Source organism: Haliotis asinina, chromosome 7 (genome assembly GCF_037392515.1).
Source record: "Haliotis asinina isolate JCU_RB_2024 chromosome 7, JCU_Hal_asi_v2, whole genome shotgun sequence".
NCBI classification, from domain to species: domain Eukaryota; kingdom Metazoa; phylum Mollusca; class Gastropoda; order Lepetellida; family Haliotidae; genus Haliotis; species Haliotis asinina.
Genome location: NC_090286.1, coordinates 19915156 through 19936720, shown reverse-complemented (window position 1 = coordinate 19936720; position 21565 = coordinate 19915156). Strand labels below are relative to the sequence as shown.

Sequence of the window (21565 nt, the reverse complement as noted above, 5' to 3'; positions counted from 1 at the left end):
ATTCATGCCATTGTGGAAACTGTGTAGCATCTAATACTGTTTTGCTAAGCCATCCTTTGCAATGACAAGAATATTAAGGACATCAACAATCTTCACAACTTTATTGGAATAGTGCATCAACAGCACAAAAGTGAAAACACTGTCAAAATAATTCATTTGTATGACAAGAAGCATAAAATCTTCAAAAGGTGTTTCACCAAAATGTTGAAATAGTTCTCCGATTGCATAAAGTAATATATACTTCCACTAATCACTAATATGATTTATATATAGTCTTTAAAAAAAAAAAGCACTTAAAAGTTGAAATATAGCACTGAGTATACCCAAACCAAAGTAATTCAAGACAATTACTCCAAATCTCCCATTCATCACATTCATTAAAAACACATTTACAAACGACACACGTATATATGTATGTATATAGTACTGGTATAACCCTTGATGGTTGGTCCTTATGTTATGTACAATATATGTCAATATATCTACATGTTTGTTCTTCATGATTTCAGTCAACTTACTTTCATTTGGGCTTTGGTCAATTTGCACCTGGCTGCAATCTTATGAAAGTATCAAAGAATACTATTGTGTATCAACAGGAAATTGTCTTTATGCACTTGCTATTCAGTTCATGCAGCTATGTACTGCAGTCTGTGGTTATGCGGACGAGTGTCTCACAGGTTGGCCTTCTTGGGTTGGATCTCCTTCAGCTTCATAGCCAGCCCCATGTTGCCTGTAATCTTCAGCTTGCCTTGGAAGAAGGCCTGGAAGAAACAATTGGCATGTATTGTCTATATATGACCACCAACCAGCCCTCACACAGGACTGCGATACAGCAGGTGCTTATGGACATGGTAAATAACCTACAGAATCATGCAAAGAATATTCAGACACTTGACGTAAAGTCCATAGACTTACACGTTAATTTTAGTGTCACATAAATATTTTCCATGAATTTATTTTCATAAAAATCTAAGTCATATTTTGCACACTTGTGAGGAATCATCTATAAGTTTAATTTTCCATTGGATATTTTTCAAATGGCAAGACAGCTTGGTAGGGAGTTGGGGACATGTACATTGGACTTTCCAAATTAGTAGATCAAGGATGTGTGAACAGTCTGTTTTCATTTCTGGCAAATCTAACGAGACAGTGACACAAAGTGTTATCTTAATAACACTATGAAGTGAGCCCATCATGGCATCAATTTGAAGTGAGTGAGTGACTTTAGTTTTATGTCGCACTTAGCAATATTCCAGCTATTTGGAATTATAGTCGCCCCTTACGACAAGCATAGTCACATCAATTTGAACAATTCAGTCATCTACATATATTTGGGAAAGTGGAAAAATACACTGAACCTTTGTCCTCCATCAGACCATTAGGGTTAAGTCTGTAACTAAAAAGATAAGTTTCTATAGCAACCTACTTGCTGTGGGTTCAGCTTCCCAGTCATCAGTTTCAACAGATCTTCATCATTCATGGCAATGGTGACATCAGACTTGCCTACAACAAATGAGAATACGAGAATTCCACACTACTTGCAGGATATGTAAGACAACTACTCAACAAATAGTGAATAGAGGTCTTTTTACACCATGTTTAAAAATATTCTTGCACTATCACAGTTGAGGACACCAAAAAAGAGTTTCACACCTTGTACCCACTTGTGGAATCCAACCCAGCATCTTGGCAACACGACTTACCCATTTAATAACTAAGCTACCCAACAAATATTGATGACAAATGCAAGCACAGGAATGTGTCCTCTATTCACTTACTCTGTGTGCCAAATGAGACTGATCCGCTTCCATTCTTGGCATCAACAATCCAGATTCCCTCTTTGCCACCTGCTCCCTTCACCTTGAAGCAGAACACACCTTTCATCTTCTTGACAATGTTGCTGCCATCCTGAAGAGACATAACCAACAACATGAAGCAATCCTCACTTTAATGGTAAGTGTGGCTCATGTTCACTTGTCACAAACTAACATCACAGACACATCATTCCCAATGTCATTTCTCTCATAAACCCATCAATGAATAAGCCATTCCATACACGTTCCAAGATAAGATGGCTCAATAACTTGCCCTTGTCATGGGCTTAGTGTCAAAATTGACCTGTCAGTTTTTGATCTAGCACAAATTCCATTTTGCAGGAAAACCCAATACAGAACCTTTCACATGTTTGTATGCCTAGCTGACCCTGAAACTCGACACAGACTTAGTTCAGATGACAGTTTTGTTATGTGACACTCCTCAGCAGAGTATTGTGCAAAAGTGTCCACTCACTGCATCAATGGCCTTCTTGATCTCACTGAAGGCTGCTGCTGATTTGAAGTCAGATTCTGAGGAGGCACTGGCTCCGACTGCAGATATGCTGCTCCTGTTGACGGCATATTGGAACACATCATGGTTGGAAAAAACATCTGTGGCTACTGACCAGTACCATTAACTCTTAATTCTAAAGAACCATAGACAAACACACACTTACACAGAGAGGGAGACGGACACACGAAGTTGAGGTTGTTTAACAACAGTTTTAGTAAATGAGATAGTCTGTCAACTCCTGGTTGGCTACATTGCAAAATCATGTTACTCTGTCATGATCTTCATATTACTAGAAAAAAAAAATCACTATATTTCCATTTGTGACCTTAACTTTATCTGAAAGTAGCTTTTCTTGTTTTTTTTTTCAGGAGACATAAATACAACGAATAATAAATTACTATAGTCAATATGAAGTCTAGTGGATGACTGATGATACAATACTGACAGTGGTCCATAGTACACATCTGTCCATTTCCATCGTGGCACCAGACCCTAGACTCTTACTGTCTGTACTCAGGGAATCCCCTACTGTAGAGTGCCCCCACCACCGCTCCACCTAGCTACCTCATGGCACAAGACCCCAGACACTTACTGTCTGTACTCAGGGAATCCCATCCTGTAGATTGCCACTACCACTGCTCCACCTAGGCCGATATTGTGCTGCAGTGCCAACTGTGCACCATCCACCTGTCTGCGACCAGCCAAGCCACGTAGCTGCCAACTCAACTCTGCACACTGGGCTAGGCCTTCAATACAATGTGAGATGTGTCAGGTCTCAGGACATTACATCACACAGCATTATCTTCACTGTAGCCTGTTTCTGTAGCAAAGTTCTAGACATGGGCAAACTCTGATATACTCTATGTAAAGAAGGTGAAATGTTTTAAAGTTTAATTTGCTACAATTAGATCTAGAGATTCACTGATGGCAAAGGATATAAGCCTGTAGCTACATCCTGCTTGCACTGAGCAGGATCAGTGTTAAAGAAAACTAAACCTACCTAAAGAAAGTTCAGTGTCTTGTTCACATGGAGCACAGCCAGGAATACATATTGCTTTACATGTAACAATCACCTCATTTTCTGACCTGCACACCACAGTTGCAGCACAATGCCCTGATATTCGCTATGGCAGCTGTTGCACTTTACCAACATTACTGCTGGCAGCAACACAATATGGGGTAGGCACCAGCTTACATTGCAAGTATTCAATTACCTTTTCAATCTAACCCATGAACAAAGGTCAACATTTTCAATTTTCAGTATGCATGCTGTTTCACTTTTTGACACTTTCACTTTCATAATAATATCCATCGCTACTAAATTTAGCTTTCAGCAATCCTTCTCCACTTAGATCAAGTTTTATCAACAGACCTTCACAAAATACTAATAATCAGCCAAACAAATGCTGCAAAAGGTACAACAAACACTTACAATGCTAAATCCAAGATGAAATCCAAGGAAATGAAGTCTGTAGGTAGCAACAAGCCAAAATCATACAGCCTCTAGTTTACCAATCCTAATGCAGGTTCAATAGTTTGAACCTTGGACCATAAACACTACACACTGCCCAATCACATTGCCCTTGAACAGAAAGATTAGGTTCAGGCAGGTTTATAGGCAGCCTACCTGTAGCTCCAAGAGGGTGACCTTTAGATATGAGTCCACCGCTGGGGTTGATAACATACTTTCCTCCATATGTGTTATCACCTCTGTCCACCATCTCTCCAGCTTTCCCTGATAACACACAGACATGCTGTTTACTGTGTTCTACCTTCAGGCTAGCATTACCTTAGCCGTGTTGGACTTTGAACTGAACTGAGGCCTCTTTCTTCAACATTACCCGTTTATGTGTTGACATAATGACACAGAACTACAATTCCCCTGCATATGTATGTAGTCAGTAGTAAAAAATGTCAACAATGAGCTACTTAATCTTAAGTTGTTACTGGCAATGATTATATACTAATATATTACAATATTTTCCATACTAATACCAAGCTAGGTTTATAAATTACAGTTACGTCTAATGACCTGAACAAAAAAGATGGTATTCTGCATGCCCTCCAGGGAAATAAAGAGGCTAAATGTTCAGCACCTGAATTTTCTTCTATTCAAATTAATGCATTAACGTACATTATAGCCAAGTGAGAATGCACTTTGTGACCATGTGAGGAATGTACTTTGTTGCCATGTGAGGAAGTATTTTGTGCCATTGTGAGGAATGCATTTGTACCAAAGTTAGGAATGTACTTTGTACCCATGTGAAGTATCAGCTTTGAAAGGGTTTTGTATCAATGGCAGGATGCTCTTATGCTTTAGCCTGTTGTCTAGTCGAATTCCAAAAATCACTGAATGTCTCAGGAAAAATTGTACTTCAGTGGCATTCCCCTGAATAATGAACTGTTCAACTGCTTGTCCTTTTCAATAATAAACACTAATCATTGTGAAGGAACAGTTGTTTGTTACCTTTCTCACAGAGCCCAAGAGCTTCATATGTGATGAGCTCATTGCAGGAGAAACAGTCATGAAGCTCCACTACATCCACATCATCTCGCTTTACACCTGCAGCACAACAACATCTACATCAACATCTTCACAGGTAATTCTGGATCTTCTAAAATTTGAGTTAATCTTGGGTCTTCACACTTAATCTGGGATTGGACTTGAAAGGACACTGATCACTGAAAGAGCAATTCTCTGGGACTGAGACCACTACCTGAATGATTCTTGACTGAGTAGGGGTGAAATAGTATGCTCCTACCGATACGTACGTATTGTGGCACAAGGCCTTCGGTACACTATATGAGATATGATCATAACGCAGAAAAGAAAAGATACGCATAGATTTTGACAAAATGATTCAATTTTTAGGCATTTTAAACATGCGGATGTCACTCAGGTGACATAATCCCTTGCCGCAAAATATCAAGTCAAGCTTAAAAAGTAATGAAAGTGAAGACTGTAGCTGAAGATGAAGCTAAATGTCAACAGAAACAAAACATGATGAGTCGACCACTCTTGATATCTTGCTCTGTAGCTGTTCTAACGCACAAATATCGTCAAGACTCACTTTGACTTTGTGAATCTTATGGTGTATGAAACATGCAAAATATAGTAATCAAGAAATTGCTTATCAAAATAACATTCAATAGAAGACTTAAAAGTCTATGATTAAAATCCAGTAAACCGCTCGAGATATCTTGCTGACAATCTTAACATGCTGAAATCTTCAACTTGTTGCCAATCAGCCAATCAACAGGAGAGCCGAGATACTGGATGCTAATTTAGTGAGCGTGAATTACTGTACAAACAGTCAAATGGGTGGTATTTGTTAAGCCAATATATACAATAAACCAATGCCAAATTAGAGGGCATGTAAATGATTACAAATAAACTACATTCTACTGTGACCAAATTGTAGTGCCGATACTGAAAGCATGCCAAATAGAAGGGCTACCGGTTTAGAGGGCTTTCACTGTACTACAAACTAAATTAAAAATGTATAAAATATTTAAATTGGTTGACTTAGTTCATGAATTCTAATAAATCAAATGGGTGTTTCTACTATCAAAGGTCCATAGTTATGACATGAATAAACTGAGGTAAAAACACAGAAATAGGGTCAAATTGGATAGAAAATAATCTGAAAAAGCCTACACTACTGGGATACTTTACTATGATCAGACAAGAACTGCTGGGCATATTTTCAAATAACTGCATCTGGTTGAAGATGCAAGGACTAACAAACTGGCAGCTAGACGATATAGCACTTCCCACTTTGGGACAAGGAAATTACTGACATTGATATATAATGTGACAAGGATCAGCAGCTCAAAAGACTTTCTCCTTGACTCTACTAAACTTTATATACATGTTAGATAATAGTTTTGCCATGTACATCTTCATTTGCATATATGAAATGAAGAAATCAACTACATGTATTTAGAATTAATCAGAATTATATTTGTACTTATGACATGAACAAAACAACCCATGTAGATTCAGAAAACTATGTTGATAACATTAAGGAAATAACTACTCTACATACAGAGAATAAACCACATATTGGTATATATGACATGAAGAAAGACCATGAAGAGTGGTTTGAATAATCACATATTGCAAACATGCAAACATGATTAACTGGTGTATTAAAGAACGAATAAACTCAAATTTGTTGTACTCTTTTAACCATTACATATGAAAGACCAAATTCATTCTTAAAAAACTTATGATTAATTCAAACTGAGCAATTAAAAGTGGCCAAAAACCTGTCTGCTTCACTTTCACACAAACAAAACCACAGACAGGTTATGTAACTCTGTCGCCAGAGTCCTGCAGAGACGTCATAGAAGGAACAATTTTCAGTTAGTTGTACAGAAAATGTGTACGAAACTTGTCATTTTGCTGATTTCTCGACGTGACCAAAGACATGCCGAATTGTCGTGTTGCCATCAACTGCTCCTTGGGATCGGGCAATGGTGTCACTATGCACTTATTTCCACCGGACGCCGTAGTTTGTGCTAAATGGGTTGTTTGTGTGTGCGAAGCAAGAGTTGTGGAAGCCTGTGGTATATACTAAATTGGGTTGTTCACCCCCTTTCTCACTTCCAGGATAGAAAATGCTATTGAGATTTGTTTTCATCGAATCATAAAATCAACACTACTTACTACACACTGCTGACCAAAAGTAATTTCCATGAACATAATTTCTTCCTCGGTAGTGAGGTTGTGGTCAAAATGACAATATTTTTGTAAGTAATATTTAATTGACCCCTGCCTTGCTTCCATGAGTGAAACTGTTACGGTGCAAGCAGTGTCATGCAACATCCTAGTATCCATCAATCAAATAAATACTTTACTATCAGTAGAAAGTAATTTTGATTTTGTAAGTAGGTGAAAACCAAATTAAATAGCATTTATCCTCAGACAGGGCACCGCCATTTTTGAAAATCATGAAGTCATGGGGTAAATGCTGTTAGAATTATTGAGATTATTGTTTGTTTTCATCAAGTTAGCAAATCACAACTACTTTCTACTAGTAGTTAAATATGTATTTGAATCATGGCCAAAAGCATTTCGCATGACACAACTTGAAACATAAAAACTTCTTCCGCCTAAGCGAGAAACGAGGCGGGGGTCAAATTGAAAATACTGCTTGATAAATTTATTCACTTGCTAAATTCATTTGGTTTGTAAATGTTCACTCACCAGTATGTAGACACTTGTAAATGTATGTCTTTATATTTGGTCTTATAATCCTAATTACTTTATAATCACACTTGTATACATTTTGAAACGTAATAAAAAGAAGCAATCTGCTGATACGTATAGTGAATGTATAACAAGAATGTAATAAATAGACATTGTATGGCTTGCCTATGTGAATCATAATTCACATAATTTCACGACGAAAACAATGATTCTGTTGAATGCTTCGGAAACTTTATAAAAATTCAATGCAAATATTAAAATTAACCGAATCAAATTACCTTGTTCGAGGAATGTATCCATTAATATCCACAAAAACGAGTGATATGCCATTCATCCACAGATTTCCCAAGTTATGTGTCTTTTAACAGTCTAATATATGAAAAAGTGACGCATCGTTTCAGGTATTTTACACTGGTGTATAGCCTCATTGGTTACCCAAAATAGCATACCTGATGACTAATTGCATAGTGTCCGTCATTCTTTTAAAAAAAGTAGCCAATAGCTAGCAGTCAATGTATTGGCGGTTAATGCTTTCAAAGAATAGTTGTTTTAACACAGACACAGACACAACAGAGTGTATTCAGTACAGATTAGTAAATGTATATACATGAACACTACCTTTTGACAAATCTGCATTAATCAATCAGCACGTTACCAATTAATCCTTTGATCGATCCAGAAACAAGAAACGCCAAATGGGGACCTTTGTCGGGTAATATAAGTGGCATTACCACTAATTATACCTGTTATAAATTCATTAACTGAGCATCAAGTGAATGACAAATAATGTGTAGGTTTATACCATCTAACATGGATTACAACCTAGTGCACCAAGTGATTTTGACAGAATTGTCTATGAAAATAAGGGTTGTAATTCGGAAACTAGGCAAAGCAGGAGACAAAACTAAATGATAATAGATTTTGAGAACATATAGCTTTCATTTTTCACAACAGCTGTCTCGATTTCAGATTTGTACAAACCTGAAACGAAATAGTTTACCCCTGAAATGTAGATGAATTCTGCATAGGCCCTCATATCTATACCTCATATTACATTACAGAGATGCACTGCTGTGATTGGTTGAAATTACGTTTGCGGCCGAGAATTGTGCACTGTTGTCGAGAAGGTCGATTTAAGGTAATTAAAGACCGAAATGAGTAGTTTTAATAATAGGGTTTCATTTATAATGATGTCAATTAGTGATTTATGTATCTGCACCCCCCAGAGTATATGTGATCTTTAAGTTTGGTGAATGGTTTGGGTGATACACTGTGGCCAGGAAGCCATCAAACACATTTTGCACTGTCATGTTTCCATGGAAACAACAACAAAATAAATTCTCAAATAATTCAAAATAGCAAAAAGCACATCAATGGGTAATGATTACCATGTGTGTAAAGTTTGGTGAACCTAGCATGTAAACTTTAAGAGATATGCTACGGACAGTTTCGGGAGGGAAGGATGGACAGAGTGAATGCTATATATCCCTGTTGGCACAAAATATAGATCACCCTGGAAAACTGCCCCTTTAACATGAATATATGTGGTAGAAATGAAACCTTACTGTATTGCTAGAATACATACCTGCTTTTCGGAATACTTCATCAGCAGCCTTCTTGGTCATATCAAACCCCACCTGAAATATGATTTGATAGTCTTAAACAACTGAACAGAACATACACCCCCACACAAAGACAGTTTGGATAATACACCTTTAATCTACCTAGATGTGTTCAACCTTCACATATTTCATATAACAATGGAAACGTACAAATGAGACAAAATATAACCAGTAGGTTTGTTGAGCAGTGAAATCCTCCCAACACTGCAAGACAATCTGTTCACAGAAATCCTTGTTTCTTTTGTATAGAGCCTGAAACAACATATTTTTCTACCAATAGATTCTTCTACCAGTTGCACCATGTAACATGCAAAACATTTTGGTAGTGAACTGCATTTAAAATGGAACAATGTTTTTCCAGTCCTCAACTGTACATGCATCTTTCCCAAGTGACCTCTGATGAGCTGATATGCTAGTGCCTCCAACCAAGCTGTTTCTTACCATCTTCATACAACTGTTTTCATTGAAGGCTGAGGGTAGGTCTGTGGCCATCTCCATAGCAAGGATCTCCACAGCCTGTTCCTGCAGGTTGTTGTTCCTCACAAACTCTTCACTGGCCAGCACAGCAGCACCTGACCCGTCAGATGTGGGACTACAACAATACGCATGACATTACTGCACAGTACTGCAGTGACATTACTGCAGCTCTGTATGGCACAGCACTCAATATTAAAGCACAACACTCAACATTACAGTTCAGTACTGCACAAAACTCAACACTGCAGCTCTAGATGAAAATTCCAAAACTACCAAAAGGCACCAGTACACAACTAGACCAAAAGATGTATTAAATTCGGTGAAGAGAGTTCTGCTCCGGAAAAGAGCATTACCAACAATTTCAGTTGAAGCCAAACTAGTAACCATGGAAATGTCAAAAACAATTTTATTCTGAATACCCAAACTACCAAAAGGCACAAGTACATCACCAGATCTACCTATATGCCAAGTTTGGTGAAGAAATATTGAACGGTTTTAAAGTTCTGGTTGGGAAAAGATAAATGTGCACGGATGGATGGAGGAAGCACATTTTAATTAAGTACAGTTTTGTAAGGCACTGCACTGACAATTACTGTGCTCTGTGCAGAACAAGGCTCAACACTACAGCTCTGTGCAGCACAACACTCAACATTACAGCTCTGTGAAGCTCAAGACTCAACATTACAGCTCTGTGAAGCTCACCAGTCAACATTACAGCTCTGTGAAGCTTAACACTCAACATTACAGCTCTGTGAAGCTCAACACTACAGCTCTGTGCAGCACAACACTCAACATTACAGCTCTGTGAAGCTCAACACTAAACATTACAGCTCAGTACTGCACAACACAGCATTATAGCTCTGAAAGGCTCAGCACTCAACATTACAGCTCTGTGCAGCAAAACGCTCAACATTGCTGCACGAACTCAACATTACAAACTCTTTATAGCTAAAATGGATAGAATTATCATTAAAACGAACGCACATGATCAGAAATGAGCAGGCCACTGTAACTTGATAATGCCTGCAAAATGCTTGATGATGGGCCATTATCAAGACGGTTGTTAGCTTATGTCATAAGTAGCTCAGCTGTTGAAGTTCAATCATCTACCGCTCGTTTGAACTTGGGTTCGTTATTGACCATACATCAGGCTCACATTCATGACATGTGCCTGTGCCATTATGCACTTTCCTGCCTGTGCCAACCATAACAACTGTACCATAAATGACAACATACAGCAATGAAATATCAACTTGAAGTCTAACATTGTTGATCACTGAAAACAATGGCAGCTGGTAGTATAAGCAAAAGTCAAGGTTGAATGTCGTCACTCTCAATAGTGACGTCATCTGTGTTGTTCTATGACGTGTCTATATTTGTACAGCACCTACCATTACAGCTCTTTGAAGCACAACATTCAACATTAGCGCTCTATACATCAAAACATTTAACATCACAGCTCTGTGCAGCACAACACTGAATACTACAGCTGAGCAGCACAACACTGAACATTACAGCTCTTAGCAGAACAACACTGAACATTACAGCTCTGTGCAGCACAACACTTCAGCTCTGTGCAGCACAACACTGAACACTACAGCTGAGCAGCACAACACTGAACATTACAGCTCTGTGCAGCACAACACTGAACACTACAGCTGAGCAGAACAACACTGAACATTACAGCTCTGTGCAGCACAACACTTCAGCTCTGTGCAGCACAACACTGAACACTACAGCTGAGCAGAACAACACTGAACATTACAGCTCTGTGCAGCACAACACTTCAGCTCTGTGCAGCACAACACTGAACACTACAGCTGAGCAGCACAACACTGAACATTACAACTCTTAGCAGAACAACACTGAACATTACAGCTCTGTGCAGCACAACAATGAAGATTACAGTTCTGAGCAGCACAACACTGAACATTGAAGCTCTGAACACCACAACACTCAGCACCACATTCAGCATTACAGCTCTTTACACCAAAGCTTTACACAAATATAACCTATAAAGAATACATGAAATAAAAAACACCTACCAACACTGTAGCTTGGTGAGAGGGTCATGTATCTTGGGTGATGACAGGATCTGTTCCAGAGAGTACTCAGTTTGGAACTGTGAGTAACTGCAAACACAAACATTTATCCTCTAAGGTCCGAACAAGACATGGTAGGCTAATAACATATATGCTGACAAATTACACACAGCATAAAACATGTGATGGACTTGTTTCACCAGTATCCATAATTGCACCATGTGCAAACATATCCATTTGCAGAAACTTGAAACACACCCCGCCAGAATGCAAGCCAAGCAAGATACCAATCCCAAGCCTCCATTCCATCTTCTGAATCTGGGCTTCAACCAAGACAAGTCGATCTTAAGTGGAGCTAATTGTGAGGATAAGCATTAATTATTAAATTTTACATAAAATTGTATTGATTTTAATTATCTTGTGTCACAGGATGGCGGATTCATTCACTAAAGAACACATATACTCTCGGGGGTGCAAATGCATAAACGACTCATTGACATCATTACAAGTGAAACTCCATCATTAAAACTGCTCATTTCGATCTTTAATTACCTTAAATTGACCTTTTTGACAACAGTGCACAATTCTCAGCCGCAAACGAAATTTCAACCAATCAGAGCAGCACGTCTCCGTGACGTAATAGTAGCTATAAATATGAGGGTCTATGCAGAATTCATCTAATTTCAGGGGTTAAACTATTTCGTTTACAGGTTTGTACAAACCTGAAATTGCGAAAGCTGTTGTGAACAAGAGTCATCAGAAGGTGACATATCTCCCCGGCCCCCACATATTTGAAAGGACAAATCATCTGACAGTTACTTTAGACCAAGTCTGAATTGTTTCCATGGAATTCATGAAAAATATAAATGCCATATATCTGTAATCAGAAAAAGTCACCATTTCAAGATCTGTCTCGTATATCTTTTAAAAGATATGAAATGGTTTTCGAGCTGTGCTCCGGAAACGAAGTCAGCAACATGTTCATGGAACTGAGAAAATACATCATAAAAACCTGTAAATAGCAAAAGGCACCACTTTGGGGTCTGCCACACATATCTACTAAGTTTTACTGACAGATATTAAGAAGTTTTTGAGTTCTGCTCCGGAAACAAAACACACCTCTCACTTTTGAGAGAAAGTCAAAAACGTTTCCATGGAAACTGAGGAAATGATAAATCACTAAAACCTGGAATTAGCAAAAGGCACCACTGTAGGTTCCAACTGATATATCTACCAAGTTTTGCTGAAAAATATTGAATGGTTTTTGAGTTCTGCTTGGAAACCGAGAGAATAATAAATCACAAAAGCCTGTAGAAAGCAAAAGGCACCACTTTGGGGTCTGCAACATATATCTGCCAAGTTTCATTGACAGATATTAAGAAGTTTTTGAGTTCTGCTCCGGAAATGAAACGCACGTCTCACTTTTCAGACTAGGTCTGAAATGTTTCCATGGAAACCGAGAAAATAATACATCACAAGATCCTGTACATAGCAAAAGGCACCACTTCAGCTTCTGATTGATATATCTACCAAGTTTTGCAGAAAAATATTGAACGGTTTTTGAGTTCTGCTCCGGAAACGAAGCCCACCCCACCATAAGACTAACACCAAAATCTTTCATGGAAAAACAATAAACATAAAAATGACCAAAATCTGTAAATAGCAAACGGCACAACCATAGGCTGAGATTACTATATCTATCAAGTTTGGTTTAAAAATATTTAACGGTTTCTGCTCCGGAAACATAATGATTACGGACGGACGGACAGATGAGGCGTCGACTATATCCCCTCGCATTACATGCCAGGGGGATAACAACACCTTTCTTTCAAAGGATTAACTGCCAATACACTGATTGATTGCTCATTATTGGCTAACTAAATTACTTTTTTAAAAGAATGACGCACATCATGCAATTAGTTGCCAAGTGTGCTATCTTGGGTGACCAATTACACTGTACAGCAATGTGAAAAACCTGAAATCACATTTTCGCTTATTAGACTGTTAAAGGACACATCAGTTGGGAAATCTGCAGATGAATTATAGATCACTCGTTTTTGTGGATATTGATGGATACATTCTCGAATAAGGTAATAGTCTCATTGCACCTATAACTTTAATCTGTTTTCATTTTAATATTTGCATTTTGTTTTTATTAAGTTGTCATAGCTTTCAACAGAATCATTGTTTTCGTCGTGAAGTGTAATACAATAGGGCGAGTGTGCGAATTATGATTCATATAGGCAAACTAAAAAATGTCTATATATTACATTCCTGTTATACATTTGCAGATTGCTTCTTTTTATCAAGTTTCAAAATGCATTCAAGCATGACTATAAAGTAATTAGGATTATGAGACCAAATATACAGACGTATATTGACAAGTGTCTACATGCTGATGAGTGAAAGTTCCAAATGAAGTAAATTTAGCAAGTGAAGAGGTTTTGTCATTTCGACCCCCGATCTCGCTTATGTTATGCTACAGGTTGTGTCATGCAAACTCCTTTGGTCATGATTCAAATACGTATTTAACCACTGGTAGAAAGCAGTTTTGATTTTCTAACTTGATGAAAACAAACCATAATCTCATTAATCCAAATGGACTTTAGTCCGTGACCTCAAGATTTTCAAAAATGGCGGTGCCCTGTCTGAGGATGAATGCTGTCTAAGTTTGTTTTCACTGACTTGCAAAATCAAAATTACTTTCTACTGGTAGTAAAATATGCACTTTATTGATGGACACTAGGATGTTGCATGACATTGCTCATAACATAACAATTTCAATCTTGGAAGTGAGGTGGAAGTCAATATAATATTACTTGCAATATTAATGTCACTTCGACCCCCACCTTGCTTCTGTGGAAGAAGTTGTTATGTTACAAGTTGTCCAAACTCCTTTTGGCCATGATTTAAATAAATATTTAACTACTAGTAAAAAGCAGTTTTGATTTTCTAACTTGATGAAAACACACCATGATCTCAATAATTCTAACAGACTTTAGCCCGTGACTTCAAAAACTTTCAAAACTGGCGGCGCCCTGTCTGAGGATAAATGCTATTTAAGTTTGTTTTCACCGACTTACAAAATCAAAATTACTTTTCACTGGTAGTAAAATATGTATTTTATTGATGGACAGTAGGATTTTACATGACACTGCTTACAAAGTAACAATTTCACTCTTGGAATTGAGGCAGGGGTCAATATAATATTACGTACGATAACATTGTCATTTCGACAACAACCTTGCTACCGAGGAAGAAAGAGTTATATTTATGCAAAATCCTTTTGGTCAGCAATGTATAGTAAGCAGTCTTGATTTTATAAACACTATGAAACTTCATTTTCTATCCTAGATGTGTGGTAGGAGGCAATCCATCCGATTTAGTATACACCACAGACTTCCACAACACTCGCTTCACACACACAAACAACCAATTTAAGCACAAACTACGGGGTCTGGTGGAAATTGGTGCATAGTGACACCATCACCCAACCCCAAGGAGCAGTTGACAGCAACACAACAATTTGTCATGTCTTTGGTGTTGTCGAGAAATCGGCAAAATGCAAAAACTAACTGAAAATTGTTCCTTCCATGACATCACAGCATGGATGTGGTGACAGAGTTACGTAACCTGTCTGTGGTTTCGTTTGCGGGCGGGGGACAAGCAGACGGCTTTTTAGCAACTTTTAAGCGCTTGGTATTAATTAACCACAGAGGTTTGTTTTAAAAAAAGAATGGTGTTCCATTTATGACTAACCAGAAGTCTTTCATAAGCAGTGATAACAGGAGTACCGAACAAGAGTCATCAGAAGATGACATATCCCCCCACATGTTTGAAAATACAAATAATCTGACAGTTACTCATTGTTTTTTTCAGACTATGTTTGAATTGTGTCCATGGAATTCTTGGAAATTATAAATGCCATATATAACCAGCAAAGTCACAATATCAAGATCTGTCTCATATATCTGCCAAGATCTGTTGTGCTCTGGGAACGAAGCCCATCCCTCCATTTTGAGACTAAGTCCGAAACGTCTCCTTGGAAACCGAGAGAACAATAAATAACAAAAACCTGTAGAGAGCAAAGGGCACCACTTTGGAGTCTGCCACACATATCTGCCAAGTTTCGCGGACAGATATTAAGAAGTTTTTGAGCTCTGCTCTGGAAACAAAACATGTCTCACTTTTCAGACTAGGTCCGAAATGTTTCCATGGAAACCAAGAAAATAATACATCACAAAAACCTGTACATAGCAAAAGGCACCACTTCAGGTTCTCACTGATATATCTACCAAGTTTTGCAGAAAAATATTGAACGGTTTTTGAGTACTGCTCTGGAAACGAAGCCCGCCCCACCATTAAACTAACACCAAAATGTTCCATGGAAAAACAAAACAAATATAAATGCCCAAACTCTGTAAATAGCAAAAAGCACAGCCATAGGCTGAGGTTACTATATGTATCAAGTTTGGTCTTAAAATATTGAACGGTTTTTGAGTTCTGCAACAACAAAATGATTACGGACGGAGAGACGAGGCGTCGACTATATCCCCCCGCATTACATGCCGAGGGGATAACAAAAAACACGGTTAATTGATACCGAGCGGTTAAAAGTTGCCAAAATGTCATCCGCTTCACTCTCTCCCACCAATGAAACCAAAGACAGCCCTGCAATGTTGTCATGTGAGGAAGGATTTTCAGTTAGTTATATAAAAAATGTGGATCAAACTCATCAATTTGCTGCTTTCCCGACATCAACAAAGACATGCCTAATAGTTGTGTTGTCGTCAAATGCTCCTAGGTGTCGGATTATGGTGTCACCTTGCACAGATTTTCAATGTATCCCTCGGTTTGTGCTAATATGTTGTTTGTGAGTGCGATGTGAGCGTTGTGGAAGCCTGTATGGGTGGGTTAACACCTACAACTACACCTACAACTGTAGCAAATGACCGATGACCAAAAGGATTTTGCATGACACAACCAACTTGTAACATTATAATTTCTTCCTCGGAAGTGAGGTTGTGGTCAAGTGACAATATTGTAAGTAGTATCATATTGACACCGATCTTGCTTCCAACAGTGAAATCTACACAAACCAGTAGAGGTTAGGACTTTTTCGAAGAATATCCTTGGGTTACATATATAGCATTAAAATGTCCATTTTAAAATGCCTACGACAGTTGTAACAATATTTTGTACGTCATTGCTTGTAACATAACATTCTTTTTCAGAGGAAGTCCTCCTTGGGGTACATATATATCATTAAAATGTCCATTTTAAGATGCCTCCGATAGTTGTAACAATATTTCAATAAATATTTTACAAAACAAAAAACTCGTTTTTGTCTTGTGAGACCACCCCTACAGAGCCCCTTCCTGGGCCCCCAACAGCCAAGAGCAGGTAACTCTCGCTGTCTACCTCGTACCTCACTTTTCATACTGTCATCGTTGAGGACAGTCGTCTATTCACAAAGCTCTACACAAAGAAAGAAAAAAAACATATGAATTGATGTATGGTTCCTTTTTAACGCACAGGTACTATCAGGAATTAATAGTCACTCTTTTTCAGACAGTCAGACAGAATGTGGGGAGGTGGGTGGCCATACCCCAAGGAGGACATTCTTCAAAGAATTCATAACCTCTACAGGTTTGTATAAATCTTTTTCAGAAGAAGTCCTCCTTGGGGTACATATATAGCATAAAACAGGACTCCCAACGGACGTGAGTCGGGAGAGGCATTCTGTCTGTTAACATGTACCCTTCACACACTCTCATATACTGCTGAAGCTGCAAGAGATAGAGAAATACACCGATACCACTGATGTCAATCAGGTGGGGGCGTGGCAAATGAAGGTAATAAGAGCCAATCAAACAAGGAGCTCATAAGCGATAACGTATGCCCAAGCCCCATTCTCTACACTGACTATGAAAATTCAAATACTTCAACTAAAGTTGAAGAAAATGGATCAAGAATCCCCGTTGACACACTAGCATGCATGACAAGCTCATCCATCCTCATACTAAAGGTTTGTCGAATCCTTCCGCGAAGCCAGAATTGTGTTTGCAACTGCTGCAGGAATTCCGCTCACTTGGAGGCAATTCCTGACAGTGGCCATGCCACCCACTGAATCCTGGGATTCGGGTGCGTCACTCCATTCTGGGATAGTAAGTCCAGTCGAAAGGGTAATAGGACAGGAGGCAGAGCCAGAAACCTTAGAATTACCAGAAACCAGCTTTGAGACAACCAAAGTGGTGCAAGGAGCACAAGTGGTCGAGTTGGTTGGGTGGCAAGCTGCTAGAGGACTTTGGGAATCATTGATTGAGGCAGGAACGCCCACAATACCTTGTCAGTACAATCGAGTTGGAAAGCATCCTGGGCGATGGCTCTCGGATCCGGTATCCAAGACCAAAACACCGGAATCTATTTCATCTCCCCAAAAGGCAAACTGATCCACCTGGAATGACTCAAACAACTGGGAGATAATCTCAAATATCTCCCGATGCATCATCCACACGTGCGGGGCCCGGGAGACAAACGGGACACATCCGCACATTGAACTGGTCGCCCACAGCTGAAACTGCCATGCCTCGCAAACCTTCTCCCAAAAGTGTTGGAACACTAACCAGACTGCTCTCAATTCTAGCACATTGATGTGCAGGTGCGTTTCGCTCTGTGACCACTTGCCCAAAACTGATTGATCACCCAGTATGCCCTCCCCCCCCCCACCCTGTGAGGGAGGCGTCCGTCCGTTAAGAGATCTGGTGAGGGAATGTCCAGGGGCAAGCCCTGGGATAGATTCCCTACCACTGTCCACCACCGTAAATGAGAAAATTAATCACCCCTGAGTGTGGAGAATAATCTCATAACTCTGGGAATGAGACCATATCCGAGCCAAAGTGTACTGAATGGGTCGCATCCTCAACCGTGTTCTCCAAACAATGTCCACTGTTGCCGCCATGTTGCCTTGCGAGCAGAGGCTGTGGGGGACTCGAGAAATTGTGAAACAATTCTTTGAACTTTGGAGATTCAATCCTAAGAAGATCAGATCCTGTGTCAGAACTAAGTCTGATTTGTTGAGATTGATAATCCAGTCCATCTTGTTGAGAATACACATCACCGTGAATGTCACATCTCGACTCAAGTGAGCGACAAGTGCCCGAAGGGGCCAATCATCTAGGTACGGGTCGCAGCACCTGCCCTGTGACCTGGCCACATACACTGGGATTAGCATAAGTTTGGTGAACACCCTCGGCGCTGTAGCAATGCCGAAGGGAAGCACTTGAAACTCATAGCATACCCCGTAGAAGGAAAACCAAAGGTAGTTGCTGAACTCGGGATGCATGGGAACATGCAGGTACGCATCCTTGAGAACGTGAGCCAGTCGCCTTGACTAGTAATGACTGGACCTTGGCTTTCTCAGGTGTAGCCAGCACTGGAGTGCAACAGATCCAGGAAAAGGGAGGTGGGTCTCGCTTCCACTGCGGTAAGTGGCCATCCCTGTGTGTGGATAGGACCCAGGGATTGGATGTAACCTTTTCCCATTCCGGCAGGAAGAGAGAAAGGCGGCCACCCACAGGGATGTGCGGCAGTAGGCAGTGAATCCCCGACTTCGTCAGTACTCCAACTGCTCGACTGGGGGTCATCAAGGGCTCCGGAGGACTTGTTACTCGGGAAAACGCTGCTGTGGCGCTGCAGCCTTGCCCTTGCCCTTACCCTTGCCTTTACGCGCCTACCATGGTTGCACCCATTTAGCAGTGTCCTTTGCCGGAGCAGATGGGTACGTGGAGGCAAGGACCGAGGGCAGAGTGCGACACAAATCAGACTGCTCCAACAAAGGCTTGGAACCCTTGAAAGTGGAGGTAGCCTCCGCGGCCTCTCGGACTACCGTTGCTGCCCCCAGGAAAAGGGTAGACCCCATCCGGTTGGGCAACGCTAGTAGTACTTGTTGAGCTGCTGCGTGAGGGTAGAGAGAGAGCACTCCTCCTCATCGCCACCACCATCCATGAGCTGACGCTGCAATGCCGAAGTATACACCGCGTGGATAGTAACTTTCAAACATTGTGCTGCTTTGCGGTATTGCTCTCCAATTGCTCTTGTGGTAAGCTGATTTGAGAGCTGTGATGTTAGAAGCAAAGGGTGGCAACCTACGCCCGTTTTGCTAAGGCCATGGAATTGCCTGAGGATTGTACAAGCCGAGGTCCCCCATCAGGTATCTCCGTTCCAGTTTGGGCAAATCGAAACGAGACCAAGAACCCAACAGAAGGGGATTAACCACTTTGGCAAGAATATATGGAAGATATGGAGCTGCAGCAAACACCTCGCCTGGGAGCTGAAACTCTGCGGGGTCAGACGCCGCCGAGGCAACGACAACCTGAGGCAGAATGGTAGCTATACGCTGCCTCACGCTGCTACCTGACTAACTGCCGAGCGAGTCTTCATTCTTTATTCCACACCGACCCTCACCCTCCTCCATAGTTTCCTCGACACGAAGCCCCAGCAGCGAAGTACTCTTCGCTGGTTTGGAGGAAGATATATATAATAAAGAGATAAAAAGTAAGCATGTAACAATGTTAAAATATAATCCCGTAGTAATCTTTATCCACGCCTAATATCTTTGACAAGACCGGAAATATATCCATGAGGAACATGCCAACTGCCATCTTACCGGCCACATAGCTGGAAGCAACGGACACCACGCTAAGTTACAACATTGCATGAATGAGTGACTATTAATTCCTGATAGCACCTGTGCGTTAAAAAGGAACCATACATCAAATCATAAGTTTTTTCTTTCTTTGCATAGAGCTTTGTGATAGACGACTGTCCTCAACGATGACAGTATGAAAAGTGAGGTACGAGGTAGACAGCGAAAGTTACCTGCTCTTGACTGTTGGGGGCCCAGGAAGGGGCCATGTAGGGGTGCTCAACAAGACAAAAACAAGTTTTTTGTTTTGTAAAATATTTATTGAAATATTGTTACAACTGTCGTAGGCATCTTAAAATGGACATTTTAATGATATATATGTACCCCAAGGAGGACTTCTTCTAAAAAGAATGTTATGTTACAAGCAATGACATACAAAATACAAAATCCTATTGTCCACCGTTCAAATACATATATTTACTACAAAAGTAGTTTAGATTTTGTAACTCAATGAAAACAGTCCTAAATAGCATTTATACTCAGATGTTCGTGACAGCACGCTGCCATTGTTTTAAAATAATGGTGACTTGGTCTAAAGTGAGTTTGAGAATCAATTAGATTATGGTTTGTTTTCATCAAGGTAAAACATCAAAACTACTTGTAGTTCAATATGTTTTTGAATCGGGGCCAAAAAACCATGACCGTTTGTAATAGAACTACTAGAACGATTATAGACATTAAGACAAACGATTTTGACAGAATTGTCCATGAAAACAGGGTGTATCTCAGAAAATAAGCAAAGGCAGTGCATCCTCAATAGTTTGTGATTAGTGTTCCAAAACAGATGAGACATAATGCTACATGTAAGATGGGATAAGTCAAAAATATACTTATGCATGTGATGTAAGTTACATGTACTTACGGATTATTTGTGGAATGTTTGTGGTTCTTGTGTGCAATCTTTGCAAAATGTTCTGGTTTTGTACCTATAACAAAAATCAATATTCCTGATCAGTAAAGAAACAAGGACTTCTAGTACACCATCGTAAACATGTACTTTTCAAGACAAAAAATATCACTTTCTATTTTCTCAACCTCAACCCGAGATACAGTGGAAACATTTTGTGCTATCCTCCCCAAGAACATCTCACCCAAAAGCACCACCACTCCAAATGATGTTTTCACAATATTGTGGGGAAAGGGCGAGAGAAGAAAATAGTATGAGTTAGGATAG

At 39.7% G+C, this 21565-nt stretch overlaps 1 protein-coding gene across 1 annotated transcript in view; it reads right to left on the bottom strand.

Annotated features, from left to right (window-relative positions):
- Nucleotides 1-84: 84 nt before the first annotated feature.
- The window catches only part of LOC137291475 (sterol carrier protein 2-like), a 30600-nt gene continuing 9119 nt past the window's right edge, over nt 85-21565 (bottom strand). Inside the window, exons 9-19 of the mRNA XM_067822827.1 lie at nt 21254-21317; nt 11688-11774; nt 9607-9757; nt 9129-9180; nt 4796-4891; nt 3956-4063; nt 2921-3074; nt 2290-2383; nt 1779-1908; nt 1427-1503; nt 85-761 (exon numbers count right to left, since the gene is read on the bottom strand). Of these exons, the coding sequence (XP_067678928.1) occupies nt 672-761; nt 1427-1503; nt 1779-1908; nt 2290-2383; nt 2921-3074; nt 3956-4063; nt 4796-4891; nt 9129-9180; nt 9607-9757; nt 11688-11774; nt 21254-21317 (1103 nt within the window). The 3' untranslated portion in view covers nt 85-671. The remainder of the gene's footprint in view (nt 762-1426; nt 1504-1778; nt 1909-2289; nt 2384-2920; nt 3075-3955; nt 4064-4795; nt 4892-9128; nt 9181-9606; nt 9758-11687; nt 11775-21253; nt 21318-21565) is intronic.